General features: G+C 40.8%; 1 protein-coding gene and 2 long non-coding RNA genes across 5 annotated transcripts in view; 1 reads left to right on the top strand and 2 right to left on the bottom strand.

Moving 5' to 3' along the window:
* Positions 1 to 1,392, bottom strand: part of LOC139076675 (uncharacterized) — a 12,187-nt gene extending 10,795 nt beyond the window's left edge. The window contains exon 1 of one of the 2 annotated variants that reach the window (XR_011528515.1): positions 240 to 1,392. This is a non-coding gene — a long non-coding RNA (uncharacterized lncRNA). The remainder of the gene's footprint in view (positions 1 to 239) is intronic. The other variant, XR_011528516.1, reaches the window with a different exon arrangement.
* Positions 1,054 to 15,894, top strand: LOC139076676 (uncharacterized). Its single transcript, XR_011528517.1, has 2 exons — positions 1,054 to 1,148; positions 15,104 to 15,894. It is a non-coding gene; the product is annotated as an uncharacterized lncRNA (long non-coding RNA).
* On the bottom strand, positions 4,659 to 19,445 carry BZW1 (basic leucine zipper and W2 domains 1). Of its 2 annotated transcripts, none has more exons than XM_008506474.2 (12): positions 18,662 to 19,445; positions 17,612 to 17,685; positions 14,799 to 14,975; positions 13,094 to 13,188; positions 12,179 to 12,244; positions 11,418 to 11,553; positions 10,608 to 10,717; positions 10,282 to 10,452; positions 9,674 to 9,820; positions 9,000 to 9,138; positions 7,428 to 7,550; positions 4,659 to 6,986 (listed from the first exon to the last, which is right to left on the bottom strand). In XM_008506474.2, the coding sequence occupies exons 2-12, from the start codon at positions 17,673 to 17,675 to the stop codon at positions 6,955 to 6,957; spliced, it is 1,260 nt and encodes a 419-aa protein (XP_008504696.1). In that variant the 5' UTR covers positions 17,676 to 17,685; positions 18,662 to 19,445; the 3' UTR covers positions 4,659 to 6,954. The 2 variants fall into 2 exon arrangements, with proteins under 2 accessions (XP_008504696.1, XP_070436668.1); XM_070580567.1 differs by lacking the exon at positions 18,662 to 19,445 and adding an exon at positions 18,201 to 18,376.

Here is a 19,445-nt window from a genome sequence, read left to right as displayed (position 1 = left end):
ACCAGAAATAGCCCATCCCACCATCTAGAGCTTACTCTATGCCCACACTTGCTTACAAGGGAGGCTGGGAGATGTTTTTTGAGCAGTCATGTGTCCAGTTAAAAGTTGGGGACTCTAAGAAAAAAAGGAATAAATATTGGGGATCACTGTTAGCATTTGCCACACAGGCATACAGTGCTAGGGATCTGCCCGTATTATTAATTTTTGTTTTGCTTTGAATTTTAATTTGGTGTTCTTACTCTCAGCTGTGTCTGGTCTCCACCAGTCGATAGCCCTCACATTTTCCCCAAACTTCTCCAGACGGTAAACTTTGTTTTCTGCTGAATTCCTGGAAGGGCAGTCACCTGGTGGTAGAGGTTAAGGGGAGAGGATAAGGAAGGTGCCTACTCCTCTTAAAAGACTCCAATAAACTCATCTGTTTTCAGCTGCACTCCTTACCCTCACCCTTAGAAGAAATTAGTGCCCCCAACTCCTGAGACTTTCCTGGGTCCTGCAGTATCAGGATTTGTTGTTAGCTCTCTGCTGTACCACAGGGGCTTAGCAGAACAGAGAAAGCTAAAACCAAGCCAGCTGGTCATCTATTGCTTTCCTTCCAACAGCTGGATATTGTTCATCTGCCATTAACTCCTCTCGTTGTCTTTGTGGGTTTATAACTTTTGTTATTAGCATGGCGTCGTGGGAGGACACTGACTCTAAATACTTGACCACACTCCCACAAAACACGATTTTCATTCTTACTACTGGGCCATGAGGATTTCAGTTATCTTACATCTCTTTCTACAATTGCTAAAGCAGGCATCATGATGGTTGTTGGGACTTCCATTACCTTCAACCAGTTCAAATCAAACAAGAAACCTGTGTCCAGGGCTTATGGCAGTCAGTAGCTCTTTGCTCTCCCATGAACATATCCTTGGCAAACGTAACAGCCACTGTTCATTGAGTGATTATTATCTAACAGGTATTGTGTTAAGTACCTTTAAGTAGATCATTTCATTGTAAATTTCTCAACCACTCCGTGAGGCAGGCATCATTTGATATTCTAATTATTATTTTACAGATGCAGAAAACAAGGCTCAGAGGTTGAATTATTTGCCCAATCACACAGCTAGTAGATGGATGAGACATCTTTCTCCAAGACTATGTTTCAGGTAGGCACGCACTGTTTATTTTGTTCAACGTCAGGGGCTTGCAAACCATATTTTAAGTATAATTTGTCTCTCGTGGTTTTTTTTTTTTTTTGAGGAAGATTAATCCCGAGCTAACATCTGCTGCCAATCTTTTTTTTTTAACTGAGGAAGACTGGCCCTGAGCTAACATCCGTGCCCATCTTCCTCTACTTTCTATGTGGGACGCCTGCCACCGCATGGCTTGATAAGCAGTGCTAGGTCCACACCCAGGATCCCAAGTGGTGAACCCTGGGGCCCCAAAGTGGAACATGTGAACTTAACCACTGTGCCACCGGGCCGGCCCCTCATGGTTTTTTAAAGATTTACAATATAGCCCTTGAACCTGGACTCTCTAACTTGCCAGTACCTACCATGTCCTGAGTTTGCACTCAGGTCCCTCTGATTACCTTCCTCCTCCTGGAGGCCTGAATTTTGGCGTCTAGTTCTGTTTACCACCATAGCCCTAAAGCTCAGCAGACCGCCTGACAACATGCATTTACTATTTGTGGACTGACAGCTTCTCATTCCATCTTGGTCCCATCAGTTTGAGCAACCCTACCAAAAGCACAGAAATCTTGGATTTAATCTTGTCTAAGAAAAGCTGCTTCTATTGAAGTATTTGTAATTCACCAGAGCTTTCATTCTACTTGTAATCATCTCTCCCAGCTCATTTTCACATCCTCTACTTCAGTATTCTGACTAATCCAGGAGATGGTATCAACGTGCCTATTCTCACTTCTTCACTTACTCAACTAATACTTAATCCTTACTACCTAAGTACTACTGGATACTGCGCATATAGTGGAGAGGGAAAGGCAGATTAAGCTAAAGAATCATGCAGGGCCCTCCAAGCAAAGGTAAAGGTCTTGAACTGTTCAATTACACTTGCATTTAAAAACACTACCTTAGCTGTTGGAAGATGGCAGCCTGAATTAGGGTGGTGGCAGTGGAGAGAACTTATTTTGGAGTTGGGATGGACAGGACTTGATCATTACATGTGAGGACTGAAAGGCAAGGGACCTGAAGTTTTCTGGAGGGTGGAAGCGAAACACTGACATTTTTTGGACACGTACATGTTGGGATATGAGATTGAAGTACATGTAAACGAAAGAAAAGCAAAAGTGGTCTGGAGAAAAAAGAAATTCTGGAGGCACAGGCCTTAAAACAGAGGCAAAATGGAAAGGACCAGGCCAAGGACTGAGCCTTAACCAACTCCAGCACTTAAAAGGTTATTATCATACAACAGTCATTGCTTTTCTCTTTACATTAACAAGGAGTCTCATGAAATTTTATTAAATTTCAAGGGTACAGACAAGAAGCAAATTTCACAGTTAAACACAGAAAAATGCAGCAATGTAATTACTGGCTGGGATGGCTGTACTTGAGGTTGTTCAGAGTACCAAGAACTATCTGTATTGTCAGCTACCCACTTTTCTCCGTTCTTCAACTGTGTGCCATGCTGGGATCCATTACTCCTAACTAGAATGGAAATGAGGTGTATTTACAGAGGAAATACTTTATTCTTAAGATGCCAGAGAATGCAGAACATCTCTTTGAAGTAATGGCTGCTTCAGTCTATAAATGGGTCACTTATTTCCCCAATACGTTTACCTCTAAGTCAACTTTTAAGCACAGCCTTCAGGGATTTCAGCTTTAGAAAATGGTTTAAACTATTTTTGTCCTTAGATATTTTAAAATGGTTACACTGACTGGGAATTCCCTGAAATGGAGCAGCTCAATTATATTTGATAATTTGGTAGCACCCCAAATTCATTACACACATTTAATGCATTGTTCCCAACCTGCATGAATACAACCATCAACATCCTCAACATAACATCATACGTAACAAGACATTGGTCCCTCTGCATGAAGTCTATAAAGCAAAGGATTCGTCCGATTTTGATCCCTGTCTCCTCCAGAGTACCCTAGGAGGCCCCACAAGCAGTCACGCTTTTAACTACAGTTCTTTATTAAGAGTTACTAAACAGACAGTGAGTAAGTATATTTGTAATACATCCTCATCCTCTTTTCAATTCATTGAGAGGTGCGACTATAATCCTAGAATAAGGATAAAAGGATTATAAATGCATTAAAATGATTAGAACTGATAAAGCTGCTAATTGCCCATAGTTAAATAGGGGGGAAAAGTGGCGAAGGGAGGAGAGTTGACAAGCCTTTCTAACCCACACCAAGTTCCATACAATTATGTGTAAGATTGTGTTTAGGTACAAACCCACTGCGATTCAGGTATTTAGACAGACGCCAATTATAAATTCATTATTTTGAAGTTAAAAGCACTTATCTTGTAGATTCCACTTAAATAAAGCCTACTGAAAAACTTTATTTCTTAATAGTTATATTTTAAACCTTCAGGCCTCAGTAGGCTGGTGAATAGAAATACTTTATAGCAATACTAGAGGACTAATACTTTACATGAAAAATCACAGCAAGGCAATCTACCATAATTCTCACAGAAATCCTCATTAAACTATTTTACACGGCACCTGTAAATAGCATCCAAGGAAAATTTTTGCAAAGGTAATTCAGTAGTCTAAGCAATAATGTACTCTAAAACTTTGGCATCTGTTACATTTGAAGCCAACCAATAGTTCTGTCAGTTCCTCCAAGCAGCCTACTTGAGTATGACAGTAGACATTTGTCAGTAAAATTTCAATACCATTTATCAAAACCCAACAACTTTAAAATAAATCATTCACCTAAGCTTTTAATTGATTTTTATAGATTATGCATGAAGATATGACTGCTGATGCAAATGTCTGTCACTAGGTCCATTCCTCTTTAAAAAAAGATATATTAGGGCATGCATTCTCAACAGGGGTGCTATCGCCCCCAATAAAAAAAACCTTACTCTTTCCACGTATAATGTAGATACTATATATATATGTGTATATATATATATATATATATGTATACACACACACACAGCATATCTGTGATATTAAAATTTATCGGGGTGCTATTAAAAAAAAAGTCTATGAATGAGCTAGCCCTGATGGCCTAGTGGTTAAAGCTTGGCATGTTCCGCTTCGGTGACCCACGTTTGGTACCTGGGCATGCAACCACAACACTTGTCTGTCAGTAGCCATGCTGTGGTGGCAGCTCACACAGAAGAACCAGAAGAACTTACAACTAAATACAACTATGTACTGGGGCTTTTGGGGGAAAAGGGAGAAAAAAGGAGGAAGACTGGTAACAGACGTTAGCTTAGGGAGAATCTTCCCCTGCAAAAAAAAAAAAAGATAAAAAGTCTAAAAAGCCTTCTTGGGAGGGTTGATAACGAGGAAGAGTTTTGAGAAACACTGAATTAGAAGTAAATCTCTCAGTCACATGCATTTCCTCTCACCACCATCATTATGCTATGTCAAAATATCCTGTGGCATTTTTGATATTTGGAGTTTTCATAAGAACACAACAATAAATATCTCTAGGACAATACTCCCAGAATAATTAAGATTAAGAAACTTATGATCAGCTCTATACACACATTTAATTATGGCATCTAAGAGAAGACTTATCCTTAGAAACTGACAGCAAGTTGGGGAAAATCAATTAACATTTATCCAATCATAATTACAAGTACAATTTTAACATATTAAGAATTACATATTTGAGGCCATAGGTTGGCACTGGCAGCTGAGTTTCATAATTACCACTTAAAATTCAAAAGGAAAATCTGCAAAGTCTTTTTAGAGCATTCTCTTTCTTTATACTGTACTGTCACAGGTGACTTTTCCATTTACTATAACATTGTAGTAAGTAAACACTACTTTCTCATTATGAAGAAAAAAAACTCTATGATCAGACAAAGATCATAATGTAGTTCTGGAAGACTACACACTCTTTCACTATACACAGTATATAATAATACAGGGTAGACTTTGTACGGCAGTAACATGCAATGATTTGGTTGTAGAAATGTTAATGTAGTTACCACTACATCAGAATTCTGTGTAGGTGTTTACAGTTTGGGAGTCATAAGGATGAAAAGAGCAATTATTTAATGATTACACAGTAGAGACATCTGAATGTGTAACATACAGTTACCACTTGGTATTAATATGGAATTTACAAAGAATAAAAAATTAAAAAAGAAGACTGACCTATGTAACCTAAGTGTAAGGATGGACTTTATTTTTTAAAAAAAGTCTTTTGAGGACTACAAATTACAAAGTAAAAGCAGATCACTATGTAGAAACCTAGTGAATACATTTTGTCTGTGCATGAAAACTTTATCAAAAGTTATTCATTTAACAATTTCACCCCATTCACAATGATATCAGTTATAATGCTCTTCTTCATAAGGATACTATACCTTTATTTCAAATTATATTACACATCATTCCCACAAGATGAATTTTTAAACACCAATTTCTTCGCTCACAAGAATGGCACCTTTGAAACGGGCAATTTCCACTCAGTCTTCAGTGGCATTATTCCAAGCTAATTTCTTTCACTCATCAAAGAAACTTTCAAAATGTTCACTTTTAACATGAAGTCTTTCCACCAAAAAGTGTGGCCACGTTTCGTTTTCTAATGACTACGTCTATACGATGGGTAGCAGCAAGAAAAGAAAGATAGAAATGAAAATGCAGCCATTAAAATAAATGGGCCAACCGTATAGAAGAGATATTTGGCTCATGGCAATTTAAAAAAAGGGCAACTAGGTTTATGTTAGCAGCCAGATGCTTGTGTTCTAAGTGAATGTGTTAAGAGAATGAAGCTGGTCCAGTATGACCAAGTGGGAATATATCATTATCGTTGCACTTCATTCTTTACAACAAATACTCCATGCCAATAGGAAGTATGAGTTATATTTAGAGTCCCAATTAGAACATGCTGACCACTTTACTTTCTCAACAATTTACTGGGTTTAGTACAGTCATTTCCTTTACTCACACTATTTCGTGAGTCCTTTCCTATCAGTCTAAGTGTATGACAAGTGTAAAATACTTTAAATGACAAGACTTTCCTAATGTACATTTGAAACGGTTATATGAAAAGAATACCCATTTGTTTTGCCTAGAAAGATTCAAACTGAATGCAGAAGTTTCTCAATGGGAAAAAGCTCAACTTTCTTTTTCCCACCACCTCTGCCACATACAATTTCCCAAAGACCTACTTTCAAGCTTGTTCTCCATGGCTTCACTAAGGAATGAAAATCAGAGAGCAAAAATTGAGCTCAAGGACATCTGGGGCTAAAAATGCAACAAAATATTAACATGCAAGCAATGGTCCAAATATTCAAGATTCACGTTAATGAATTCAATTACTGTATATGAGATTTTTCATTGATGAGCAGGGTTCTGGGCATACCAAATTATCACACAAATCATTGGTTTTTGAGACTTTGGATACTTTTACAGTTTAATTTGCAAACAGAATTTTTATAACAAATTATTTTTAACCAAATCATATCTTGAAAACTATTTATATAGAAAACCCAGGGAATAAAGTGAACTGTTCATTGTGGAAGGCCTTAAATTACATTATTACAGTAGAAAATACAGGAGGTAGAAGATAACTGAAAAGACTAATGCAACATTAGATTCAAATCTATAGCTCCTGTAGCTACTTAAAACATGGTTTTAGAAACTAAACCCAACATTTCCAGTAACCATAGAAACAGTTAAAATAAAATTTGCCATGAAAGCCCTTATATCATGCTTGATATAGGGAGGTAGGAAGATGTAAGAACCAGGACACATGAGACATGACATTTTATCTACAACTCCTGTTTGCTTTACTGAGGGTGTAGTTTCAAAATTCAGTCACCTTCTTCAGCTTCAGACTCAGATTCTAGAAAAGGAGAAAAACGTAGTCAACCATTATAACATCAGAAAGCAAAAGTTTCCAATTATAACTTTGAAAGCATTTTATTATACTTAAGGAATTTTATTAATAATGTCCTACTTAAATGAAGGGGATATTCAAAAGTATTCATTTGTAATTCTCAAAGTTCATAAATATTTATTAGGTATTCTCAAAAATTCTGATTTTCTTCCTAAGAATGTTTAGGATTATGGCTGAGCCATCAAAATACTTCAATAATTAAATTCTAGTTCTCCCTTGCCTTAAAGTAAATAAGTATTTTCAGGTCTGTCATAAATAAAAATCTGTACTTCAGGTACAAAATGGTATCTGAACGAAAGAAGGCAGCATGTGTGGACACATTCTATGACCACATTAAAATCAGTTCTCAGGCTTTACCAAACAAACGGCACAAAGGCAAAGACTTACCTTCTTCAGCATTTTTGAGCCACTCTACAAACTTTTTCATTTGCTCAAGGAAGACACTTTTCCCCTTTGCAACATGTGCATCTTTATACCACTTCAGAATGGGCTCTTCACTCAGGACTTCAGCTATATATAAAGAAGAGAGCAGGCATTACATTCAGGGAGTTTGCATCTACTTCTCTAACTCAGGCAGAGTTAGAACTCACCTAAGGTACAAAGACCTACATGGCAGAAAAGAGCCCACTGAAAGGTTAAGTGAAAACAATCATTATTTTCGTTGCTTACAAAATCAATCTGTATTCAAAACACTCCCTTAACTAGTTTACTCAACAAATTAATTTTTAAAGAAAAACAGAAAAGATGAAAGAAGAGCCCTACATTAAGAAATTTTTATCAATTTACTGCCAATGTTTGAACCTACAGCTAGGAAAAAAACTGCTTAAACCAGTGATTCTCTCAACTGAAGGCAAATTTCCCCCGTCTGACCTTTAGAGACATTCTTGGTGTTACAGTGGGGAGAGGTGCTACTGGCATCTATTGGGCAGATGTCAGGGATGCTGTTAACCACTCTACAACGCACAGGATAGTCAACTACAAAAAGAGTTCTCTGGCCCAAAATATCAGTAGTACCAAGGCTGAGAAACCTTGTGATAAATGATCAAGGATATTTGATGGATAATTTGTTAATTTTTTTAGTTGTGAAAATGGTACCATGATTTTATTAAAAAGGAAAAAATGTCCATGTACTTTACAGATCCATACTGGAAAAATTAAGAATTAAATGAAGATTTCTAGGATTTGTTTCTAAAGAATCTGAGTGGGAGGAAGTAAGTGGCAGTATACATACTTTCAAAAAACCTAACTAAAAATTGATAATCTTGAAGCATGGGCACTTAAAGAGTTCACTACCATATACTTAAAAAAATGCTGAGGATGGGGGTAACCTCTAACTGTGGAATACAGGAATCAATAAAATCATTCACAAAAACTAGGGGACAGAAGTTACACATGTGCACACAAACTACACTCACTAGGATTAAGGCTGGTCTGATTTATGCAGAATTAAAAAAACCCTTTATCACAAATGATAGTAAATTAAATACTGCAATGGGCTCTCTTCCAACAGAGGCCTTGTTTGTTAACCACTTTGGATCAATTTTCTGAAATTGGGACCACAGAAAAGGTAACAATAACTGAAACAGGGAGTTCTACAGAAGCACTGTGAACTGGTCTCGAAAGACAAGTGCAAGCCACATTGCGTAGTGGGGCAGGCTGAAGGGATGTCAACTTCTCACAGGCCAAAGACTACAGAGGTGTGACAAGTGTGGCTGGGGAAGAGAGGGTGAATACAGGAGGTGAAGTCTGAGGCTACATCACAAGGCATTAAGTTTTAACTTAGGCTTTAGAGATGTTTTGATATCAATGCACAAAAAAGCACCCAATTAAAACAGAGACAACTCAGTCCTGTGATCACAGTAAAACATTTTAGGGGGCTGATATTCTGACAACTACTCATTGCAATTATTTTGAGTGTTCTAGGACTTTTATTAAATGTATTCACAAAATTCAAATTACCTTTATAAAAGAGCACCACTATTTTCTGGAAGGCTTTCATGAAATGAATGTTGTCATAGCAGTACTCCTGAATCTTCAGTAACAGAGTCAGCTCAGACTGACCTTGAGTAGTAAAGGCAGCAAGTAGAGGGCTGTATTGCTTTTACAGGGAAGGGAGAAAAGTTTCAGTCACTCATTGCAATGACCACCCACTACAGTATTCCTAAAATTCAGAACAGAACTCATTTTGTATAACCACTGTACATTATATTCTATTTAATGGAAATTGAGGGGGAAAAAAGTAATGCAGAAAAATCTACTAAGCCTCTAAGTCAAAAAAGCAATACTGCACCAAGGATTTCAGATAACTGTCAATACAACGTTAATATTTTAGAGAAAAGAAGGAAAAAAGAAAGAAAAAATGCTTGTATTTTCCAATATTCCCTCAAAAGCAAACACCAAATTGTAGGCTTAAGCTACTTTTAAACATGTATTTGTTTTTAATCTGTGAAACAAAGAAAGCCCAAGTCAGACTTTTTAAAAGGTTACCATCAATAGTTAACCAGCTACCCGTTTACTTACTGGTGGGTTATCCCTCGGAACCACAGGATGTCATAAATCCTCTCAGAAAAGCATACTGACAGTTCACTTATCCCCACTTAAAAGAACGTTTTGCCAAGGCACAGTTCTAATACCTTCAAGTGCTTGATGGCTTGCTCTGCTACAAGCTCCTCTTTTTTGTTCCATTCCACTGTGCTCATTACACTGGACCAGACTATTCCGATGACAACAGGTTCTGGGATGTTGTTTTTTTTCATCTCCTCCTTGACATACAAAATTATCTGCAAAAGAATCCAAACTTAGTTACAGAAATCAGTTTTGATATGTACATACTCCACACATCAAACGTAGACCTTTTACAAAAGCATACGAACACCTTTTCAGGCAACTGGCAACGACCACCTGTGTACTACATTATGATCAGAGAACTCTGAGAATGGGAAGGGATGGATCTCTAGTTCAAACCTTATTTACACATAGGCAAACTAGCTAGGAGAGGATTGAGATGGAAACGGAGGGTCGGTCCACTGGCTTGCACCCTATGAAATCCCCAAGTGTTATAATTTCTGGGCACCAGTAAGTCACTGAGTATAAAAAACAGTGAGGCAAAGTCCCAGCATAACATTCTACAGCTACTAATTAAAAAACACTCTGATGAAACACTTAAGTTTCCCAAATGAGTAAAAATTTTCTTTGCCAGAAACTCAGTCATATAAAGATGGTTTAAACAAAAATATCTTACATCCTTAAATGGATCACCACGGGACATCTGTTCCTGCAGTTCTTTCTGGAGTTCCTTACGAGCTCCTATGGTTTGCTGATTCCGAACATATTCTGAAAGCTCTTTCAAGCCTGCCTCAGTAAAATACTTTGTGAAGTGTTCCACGCTTTGTTTATTGGCAGGAAAAAGTTCCTGAAAGGAGAATTTAATCTAGTTAAATGGTCTTTCAATCAGATTAAGAAAAACACTCTTCTTCCTTTCACAGATTAAAAATGAGAAAGCTCTCTTATTACACTTTCCTCCAGTATTGGCAAGAATGGCAAGGAAAAATGAAGAATGTTACAAACCATCAGTCTGTTATCCATGCTGACTTTCCGCAGACTTGCAGCTACTGCATTGATGTCTTTTTCATTTATCCAGGATTTAAAGAGCTTCACAGCAAAAGCTGCTGAAACCCCTGGAGAACGAAAGAGCTTACTTAACAGAAGTACCTTCCGGGATTTCAACCACATCTCCCCACTTCCTCCCTCCACAGCTCAAGCACACAGGATTACTCTCTTTCTTAACCCTAAACTTCCCTCAGCCATTGCTTACCATTTCACTCCCATTTTTCTTTTCTACCATTTACTACTTGTATATTCTTAGTCAAGTTACTTAAACTGTTTTCTAATGTGTAAAATGAGGGTAACAGTTCTTACTCTTGACAGGCTTTGTTGTCAGAATTTAAAAAAAAAATTCTTACTCTACATAATAAATTAACTATGGAAATTAGAAAAGGGAATTTATTTTCCTTTTCAGCTTGACGTTTTCCCCAATGTCACTTTCTCTACTAAAGATGTTCCCAAGTCTCCCAACTGGAACTGATGTCTTTCTGGGTTTCCACAGCATTTCTCTTTTTACTTCATAATCACATTTTGTCTGGACCCTGGATATTTGCTGTATGCCTAAAGAAAGGCATTAACCCTGGATGCCAAAGGTATACATTAAATGTCTAGTGAATTTGAATCAACCTATTAAATTTAATAGTAAAAAAACGAACACTATTATACAAGTCAAATCTACATAATCTATACCCTTTAATATCAGATCATCTTTCATGCTCTTCTCTACTCCACCCTCAGCCAATTAGAGACCATCCTTTACTAAAGGTTGATTACCTTCTTTGACCAAATTCTCATTATAAAGGCTATTAAGAATGGATGCATTAAGTGTTCCATTAGCCAGAAGTACACCAGTCAACATAGCCAGCTTGTTCCTCTCCGACTCTGAAAAACCTTTTAAGAACAGCAGCAGCTATAAAAGTAAATAGTTAAGGGTTAAAAGAGCAACTGTATTATATAAAGAGTAGCAGCAAAACATACTACATTGGTTAAAAGTGGGGGCTCTGGGGTCTAACCATCCAAGCTTGTATCTCAGTTATAATATTCACTAGCTGAGTGCTCTTGGGCAAATTACTTAACCTCTGTGCCTCATTTCCTCATATGTAACTGTGGATAATAAAACTTGCCTCACAGGGTTTTTGTGAATATTAAATGAGTTAATAATTAGAACAGTGTCTGGTACTTGATAAATGTTGCCATTAACATTACCAGATTTCCTATGCACTATATGTAGAATAACCAAGACTCAAATAGCAAACAATAACTTTCTTTTTCTCAATGTGTTTAGCCCTGATCCTCTACCCTCTATCTTTTGAACAAACTCCACTTTGATTCTTAGCCTTCTGCCACTTGTCTGGACAAGGAGCTAAGAAACACTGTACAGCAAATTATATTAAATGATATACCCCAAAGCCATATTTCAAAGACAGCCTACCTAAATATCCAAAATTATCTCAAATCTGTGGCAGAATGAGGACTTGGCATTGCCCTCTTTGACCCCAACTTTTGCTTTCCACAAACCATACTGCTCCTCATACCTTTTTAACTTCATCTTCAAACCCTTTCTCCAGGTATTTGTAGCGCCTGATTAACTTGTTAAAAACCTATAAAGAATAGTAAAGGAATTTAATAAAGACTTCTTATGTACAAATGCCAGATTCCTAATAAATTTAGGTCCGGGCCATTGAGGTCTCTGCCACAGTATCTCTAGAACAGCAAAGTGAACCTTCCACTGGATAAAACAGTTTTCAAGCCATTTACACCAGCGTGGGAAGAGTCTGTCGACTCCCAAACCCTATAATATACCAATGTTGTCAGCACTTTAATAGACACCCTGCAACAGATTTTTATTGCCAAATACTAAAGCAAGGACGAACTACTGCTTAAATACAAGTCATTTACCCATTTATAGGATATTAACCTAAGATCCCAGAATACAGTTTCACTTTCCTAATGACATAGGTAACATTCTCTAGGTTGGATGCACTTGAATTCTTTGCTTAGAGTAATACAAACATAACTGTGATGAAACCTTCAAATGAGATTGTGATCGATAAGCTAATCTTTAAAAAGTTGTATGTTAGTTCACCTTCACAAAGTTATATAAAGAGTAATTTAATGATGGAAATCACAACAGGGAACTGATCTTCCTTTTCAATTTAATGTTTCTCTTGAAAATGGGTTAATCCCAGAGGGTTAAATATGAAAAGGAGAGCTAATTCAATCTTTTTTTACTTTGTTTTCCTCAACACACCTGAAGTTTCCAATTCATCATATTGCACCAAGAACAGTATCTCAGAATTCTGAGAACATTAAACTGAACAATATTGAACCTTCAGTTCAAATTCCTTCTCTTTTCTACCTGCAACCTCTTAAAAGTACACTTATTCCTTAAACATGAATCAGATGGATAACTGTTAGTAACTGAAATAATTATGCAAAGTTTCACTCACCTGAGCAAATGCTTGCATGGTCTCTAGGTCCTCCTGTGCTGCGAACACACAGACATCTGTACGCATCATGTCATCTGCCAGTGTACCACCTGGGGCTAAGGTATATTTACAAAAAATCTGCAGTGACTTTCATTTACAGTTAGTAATTGTTTCAACCGCACTTTCTATAAGGATTCTCATTATGAAATAAAGTGATAAAAATTCTAAGAGAAGATTTGAAAGCAAAGTCAATTTCTCAGGAGGAACACATGGCTAGTTGGTTCAATGTGTGTGAATAAAGTGAAACAATTTACAGGAATAAAGAAAATAACTCACTTTAGCAACCCAATGAAACTCACTGCATTAACTATTCAATAGCGCCAAATCTGTCACTCAAGTGGAGATGTTCACAGCTTGTTTTTGATGTGTAACTTTCCATACAGAAAACAACCCTTCAAGCTTCCAAAGAAGCTGGGCTATAAAAACCCCCAAATTGTAGTCTTCATCTTTTAGATACATTTGTAAGCATTTATGGACAAAATGATATGAGGTATATTTTAAAATTTGGGGGGGGGGGGTAAAGTCAGTGGGGGCGTAGAGTAAGATTGTTAACAATTGTTGAAGTTGGTAACATCATAAGTTTGTTCTACTTACTATTCTCTGAAAATTTTTAAAAAAATTTCCTTAGTAATAAAAATAGGCTTATTGATAGCAGTACTATAAGTAGAAAACAGGTATCTTTCACATTTCTTACTACAAACTGGTAACAGAATGAAAGAAACACTCATTTGACTAGGCATTAGAATGTAGGAACGGAAGTTCCTGGTTCCACTACTGAGCAATTGTTTGCATGCAAATCACTGAAGCCTTTCTAAGCCTCCATTCTGCATGTATACAAATGCAGCTCTGATTCTACCAGGTTGGCTGTGAGGGTCAATACACTATCGCTGTGAAAACTTCTGAAATACTGTAAAGAGCTATGGATATTATATAACCATCATCATTTAAAGATCTATAACTAAGTAGCACATTCTGTTAAGTTGCTAAGAGTGGAAGCAGAACAGCACTGTGCAACAGAAATATAATGTGAGCCACACAATGTAATTTCAAATCTTCTAGTAGCCATATTAAAAATAAAGGGTGAAATTAATTTTAACATACTTTAACCCAACACATCAGAAATACTATGATTTTAACATTTCAGTATTCAAAATATTATTGAGATGTCTTACATTCTTTTTTTATATTAAGTCTTTAAAACCCAAAGTGTATTTTACATTTACAGCACATCTCAATTAGGACTAGCCACATTCTTAGTGACTGACAGCCACATGTGGCTAGCGGCTAATATGTTGAAGAGCGCAGGACTAGAGTTTTCAGGTATACAGAAGTATTTCATAAAAGACAACAACAGGTAGGGGTTTCTTCATTAACTGGGAGTGTTCGAACACAGGTTGGAAAAATCTCTGATTGATGATATTGTAGAGACTTAGGTATCAGAAAGAAAAGTCACCCCCAAATGTTATGGTTTTCTAATAGATTACCAATATAAAGCTAAGCAAAGCAAGGCAATCTGTTAAGTTACTAGAATAACATGGAAAATCCGAAGGTGGTAAAAAACACAAAAATAAAGCCACCCCAATTTGACAAGTTTGTCAGAGAGTTCATATTCTGGATTCTCTATAATCTCCATATATCACACTTCCCACAAAACCCAGACACTTACCCAGCATTCCGCCGGCCACCAGAATGTCAAAGAGTGTTTCTGCATATCGGCGGTAATCAAGTTTTGCTCCAGAAGCATCAAGAAACTTTGCTACTGCTTCCAAATCAGTACCAGTCTCAGTTAAACCTTGAATAATACAGTCTTGAAACTGAGTAGGGTCAAACCTCTCTTTTTCATCTGGGAGGAAAACCCCAAAGCATTTAGTTTTAAAAGGCTCACCAAATTGCCACAAAACCACCACCTTATGAAGCTTTAACTACCAAGTAAGTTAACCAAATTCATCACAATTTCATTTATTTCAACAGCTGGAAAAAACAAAGACAAGCTAGATTACTCAAGACCTGCAACACAAGCAAACACAACAGGAGACTAAACACGCATCCTTTGGAAGTTTCCCCTCTGCCAAGGGCAAGGCAGGACTGCCTAGTCACAAGGATTGTGTGGCTTTCCTCCCACTATTTTTTCATGGAAGTCTCATAAGTGAGCTAACTGAGCTGCTGTGTTCCTACTGCCAGGAGACAATTTCTACCTGGAATGCCCTCCTGTTGCCTCTGCACTTTCCTGGAATTTAAGACATCCTCTGAACCTCAGGTAAATTTTATTCCCAACTGAAATTTTATCCAAACACTGAAAGCTCTTGATTCTTTTCTTTATGTTGTTGTTGTTTTCCGAGGAAGACTGCCCTGAGCTAAAATCTGTGGCCAATCTTCCTCGTTTTTGTATGTGGGTCACCACCACAGATGGTGGACAAGTGGTGTAGGTCTGCACCCAGGATCTGAACCTGCAAACCTGGGCTGCTGCACACCAAACTTAACCATTACACCACGGGGCCAGCTGATCTATGGGTTTGTTGTTTTTTTGGGGGTGGGGGGGTGGTGAGGAAGATTGGCCCTGAGCTCTGTTGCCAGTCTTCCTCTTTTTTGCTTGAGGAAGACTGGGCCTGAGCTAATATCTGTGACCATCTTCCTCTATTTTCTATGTGGGACACCAGCACAGCATGGCTTGATGAGCAGTGTGTAGGTCCACGCCCAGGATCTGGACCCAGGAACCCTGGGCCACCAAAGCAGAGCATGTGAACTTAACCACTGCACCACCAGGCTGGCCCCTCTGTGGTTTTTTTTTTTTTAATCACATACTTGGCACTTATTAAGGTAATCTTTAGAAAGTACATTTACTGCATATCCAATATTTGGCAGTATCTGTAATAGACGCCTTGCTTTAATTAATCCTTACAACAACCTTGTGAGGTAGATCTTTTTGTTCCCATAATTCAAAAGAGAAATCAAAGGTCAGAGGATTACGTAATCAAGACTATACTGTGTAGTAATTAAGACCAAGGGCTCTGGCATCAGGCTGCCTGATCCAAATCCTGATCGCCACTTCCTAAACTGTCTGAATTTGAGCAACTAGCCTCATTCTTCATGCCTGAATTTCCCTACTGTAAAACAGTGATTAAAAGCAATATCTATCTCATAAAGTTGCTGTGAGTATTAAGTGATACAAATAAAATAGAAAGCACTGAGAACAGTGCCCTGGCTAAGTACCTAGTCTTTACTGAGTTGCTATCACACACAGCATGATGGGGTTTGATTTCTCTACGTAGGTTACATGCTGTTTTAATTTTCGCACAGCACTAGGGTGACCAACTCCTCCCTGTTTGTCCAGGATTTTCTTGGTTTTAACAATGAAAGCTCTATGTCCTGGGAACTCTCTTCAGTCCCAGGCCAATTGGGATGGCTGTTCACCCTACCCAGGACCTAATCATCCAGAACCAGAAGGCCCGAGTGACTTCAATCTGGAATGGGGAAGTGACATCTCTTCCTGATGCTAACAGCAATTAACAAAATTACGCGATACCGTGTTTACTCAAAGGCAATACCAGTAATCCACATACTCAAGACAATCCAGACTTCCCCCCACTACTGCTGAATCGCTCTGGTTTCTAACTTCTGTTCCTCCTCTTGAGAAGATCTGCTGGCTTAAATCTAGACGAATCTGCACACACTAGTCAAGTCACTCTTGGGTCTCCTCACTGCAAGGGGACAGGCTATGGTGAGATTACAAAAGACAGCAGAATCTTATCCCGAAGTGCCTGCTACTCAGGGTAGAAAAAGAGTCTATAACCAGTAGCTGCCCCAGCTCTGTATTTCCTCAAAATCTTCTGGAAAATAAGGTCAAAATGTGCTTTTGAGCAGTAACATTGAAAAGTTGTTTTTCAGAAAATATTAAGCTCAATACAAAATATATGTGAAACTACATCTCATTTAACTGCGTATGACTAGTGCAGCGCCTTCTTCAACATTTCTCTAAGTCCCCGCACATAGAGAAGTAGTTAATTCTACTACTTTTCTCATTAATCTGTGGGAAACACTTAATTTCAAAAGACATTACAATGTGAACTCTGTTCCATAATTAACTTCCATAAGGAAAGTCGTCTTTTTCTCACGAACCTTCAAAGTTCGGGTGAAATTAGTGATTACATTAGGAACTCTCCTGTAATTAACCTTTCCCCTCAAGCAAAAGTTTGCTTAAATGAAATTTAGCCAGTGAAGGTGAAGCCCGTGCTTTTTGAAAAGTACTTTATCATCACAGTAAAAAGACCATCCACAAACCTGTTTACAGATATGTGTTGATACTAAAAAACTACAAGTCTGGAAAAGCGGCAGAAAATCTAAGGGTCCATCTGAAATGGCAAGTTCCTTTGTGGCCCTTCCCCTGAGGTGTGAGTACTCGGCAACCGCCCGCCAGCGGAACCGAGATCCACAAGGCGCTCTGGAGACTTGGAGAGAGGGTACGAAAACATAAACATTTACCTCTTTTTCTGGTTTTAAAACGCTGGCCTGATAGCGTTGGCTTTTGCTGCTTTTGATTATTCATAAAAGACACCCTATGAAAATAAAAACAAGGTCTTAAAAATATCAGCGCCATAGCACTCCCTTCAAAACCAAACCATCGAGCCGGCCCGCCGCACAGAAGTCGGGGCGGGCGCGCAGAGCCACCACCTTCGCGCGAATCAAATGGAGCTTCAGACCCTGCATTTCTCCCTCACAAGACCCTCCAGAGACGTCCACAGTACACTTCTAAGTGGCTTTACAGCGCGACAGTGACCGGCGCAAGTCGCCCGGCACCAGCAGAGTTGTCTGGGCCGTTCCTCTTTAAATCCGCCCGCCTCCTCCACTATTTCTCCGCCCCAGCGGCGGCCGCGCAGACGACCAGCACCTCCGGGAGGGAGCCGGGCCGCGCGCGCCGCTAAGGCGCCGGCCAAAGGCGCCCCCCTCCTCCCCGCCCTCGGGTCGCGCCCCGAGGCGGCGGCCTCCTCCGCGGGCAAGTGCCTCCCGCCCTCGCCCAGGACCCCTCGGCCGCGGCGGGGCGCCGTCGGGGCCGCTCCGCTTCTCCACCGACCCGCTGGCCGGCGGCCGCCGCGACGAGCGGACCACAGGCGCCGAGGCGCTCCGCGCCGGGGGCCCCGCCGCCCCGTACATCCGCCCGCCCTCAGCGAAAGGAGCGGCGGAGGCGGCGGCGCGGCGGTGGTGGCGACTGCCCGCCCCGCCCGCCGGAACCCCCCACGCGTACATCACCCAACAGAGGCGGCGGCCGCTTTGTTACCCAGGCCGGCAGCGCGGCCGGGCCGCCTCCGTCCCGCCCCCGGCGCCCACCGGCCACGGCCCGCCCGGCCCCTGCCCCGGCCTCCCCGCTCAGGCGGCCCGGCCCTCGAGTCCAGGCGCCGAGGCGGCCCGGCCTCATGCGGGCCTCCGCCCGGGCCCACCCGAGCCCGGCCGCCCGGGCCTGCCGCCGCCCTCGCCCTCTGCCCGGTGACGACGGGCCGCGCCCTCGGGCCGGGGCGAGCGGGCGTCGCGCCTCACCGAATTTAAGGCGAAGAGAAGAGAGCCAGAAAAGCCCGAGGTGGCGGCAACTGCGGCGGTGTCTCCTCTGCGACCGGAACTAACGCGAGGAGGAGGAGAAGGGGAGAGGTGTCACCCCGCCCCGCCGGCCTCCTCTCGCGAGATTTCTTCTCTGGGCCCTCCCCGCTCGCAGCCTGGAGCCTCGGCCCCTTCCACTCCTGGGGTTCGGGGTGGGGAAGGGGGAAAAGGGACGGAGGGGGATTTTCAAGGCTTCCCATTCCCTCTTTGGGCCCCAGTTTCTCGGCCACTCATCCTAGACTTGCCTGCCTTTCTCCCACTCCCCGCGCCATCCGGCCTCTCAGCTCACGGAGGGCTTGGAAGGACGAGTATCCCCCCCCGCCGGTGTCGAGGAAGGTGGACACGTCCGCCCAAGTCCCTTCCCCCGCGACCCCCGCCTCTGGCGCCGGAAGTCGAAGCCCGCTGCTGGGAGCTGGGCCCTGGGTGGCGGGGCCTGGGGCTGGAGAGCGGTCCACGCCCGGCGTTCTCGCTGGCCGGGCGAGTCCGCGCAGGCCAAGTCCGCGGCGCGGCGACGTTGCCCTGCGCTGCTGGCTGGCTGGCGCCGTGCGCTGCCCTCAGGGAGCAGGTCCAGGCAGAGGGTTCAGAAGGAAGTTCTGCCCTCCGACTGCGGCCTCCCCTCCTCGCGGTGGTCTCTCTTTTCCCTCCTGAGTGTGGTGGTTGTGGGGACTTGAAGAGCTTCGGAACCCCTTAGAGGACTTGTTAAAACACGGATTGCTGGGCCTCCCCC

Source organism: Equus przewalskii, chromosome 17 (genome assembly GCF_037783145.1).
Source record: "Equus przewalskii isolate Varuska chromosome 17, EquPr2, whole genome shotgun sequence".
Taxonomy (NCBI): Eukaryota; Metazoa; Chordata; class Mammalia; order Perissodactyla; family Equidae; genus Equus; species Equus przewalskii.
The sequence above is the reverse complement of the archived record's forward strand: the minus strand, read 5'-3'. Positions and strand labels throughout refer to the sequence as shown.

What these genes read in the sequence shown, in the direction of transcription:
- BZW1 (XM_070580567.1), bottom strand. Translation starts at nt 18,373, where the DNA reads ATGTACGCGTGGGGGGTTCCGGCGGGCGGGGCGGGCAGTCGCCACCAC. An exon ending in TGAGAATTTGGTCAAAGAAG is followed by an intron (nt 10,718 to 11,417) that starts GTAATCAACCTT and finishes TTCGTTCTCCAG; the next exon opens with GGGTTTCAGCAGCTTTTGCT. An exon ending in GTGGTGATCCATTTAAGGAT is followed by an intron (nt 9,821 to 10,281) that starts GTAAGATATTTT and finishes ATTCTTTTGCAG; the next exon opens with ATAATTTTGTATGTCAAGGA.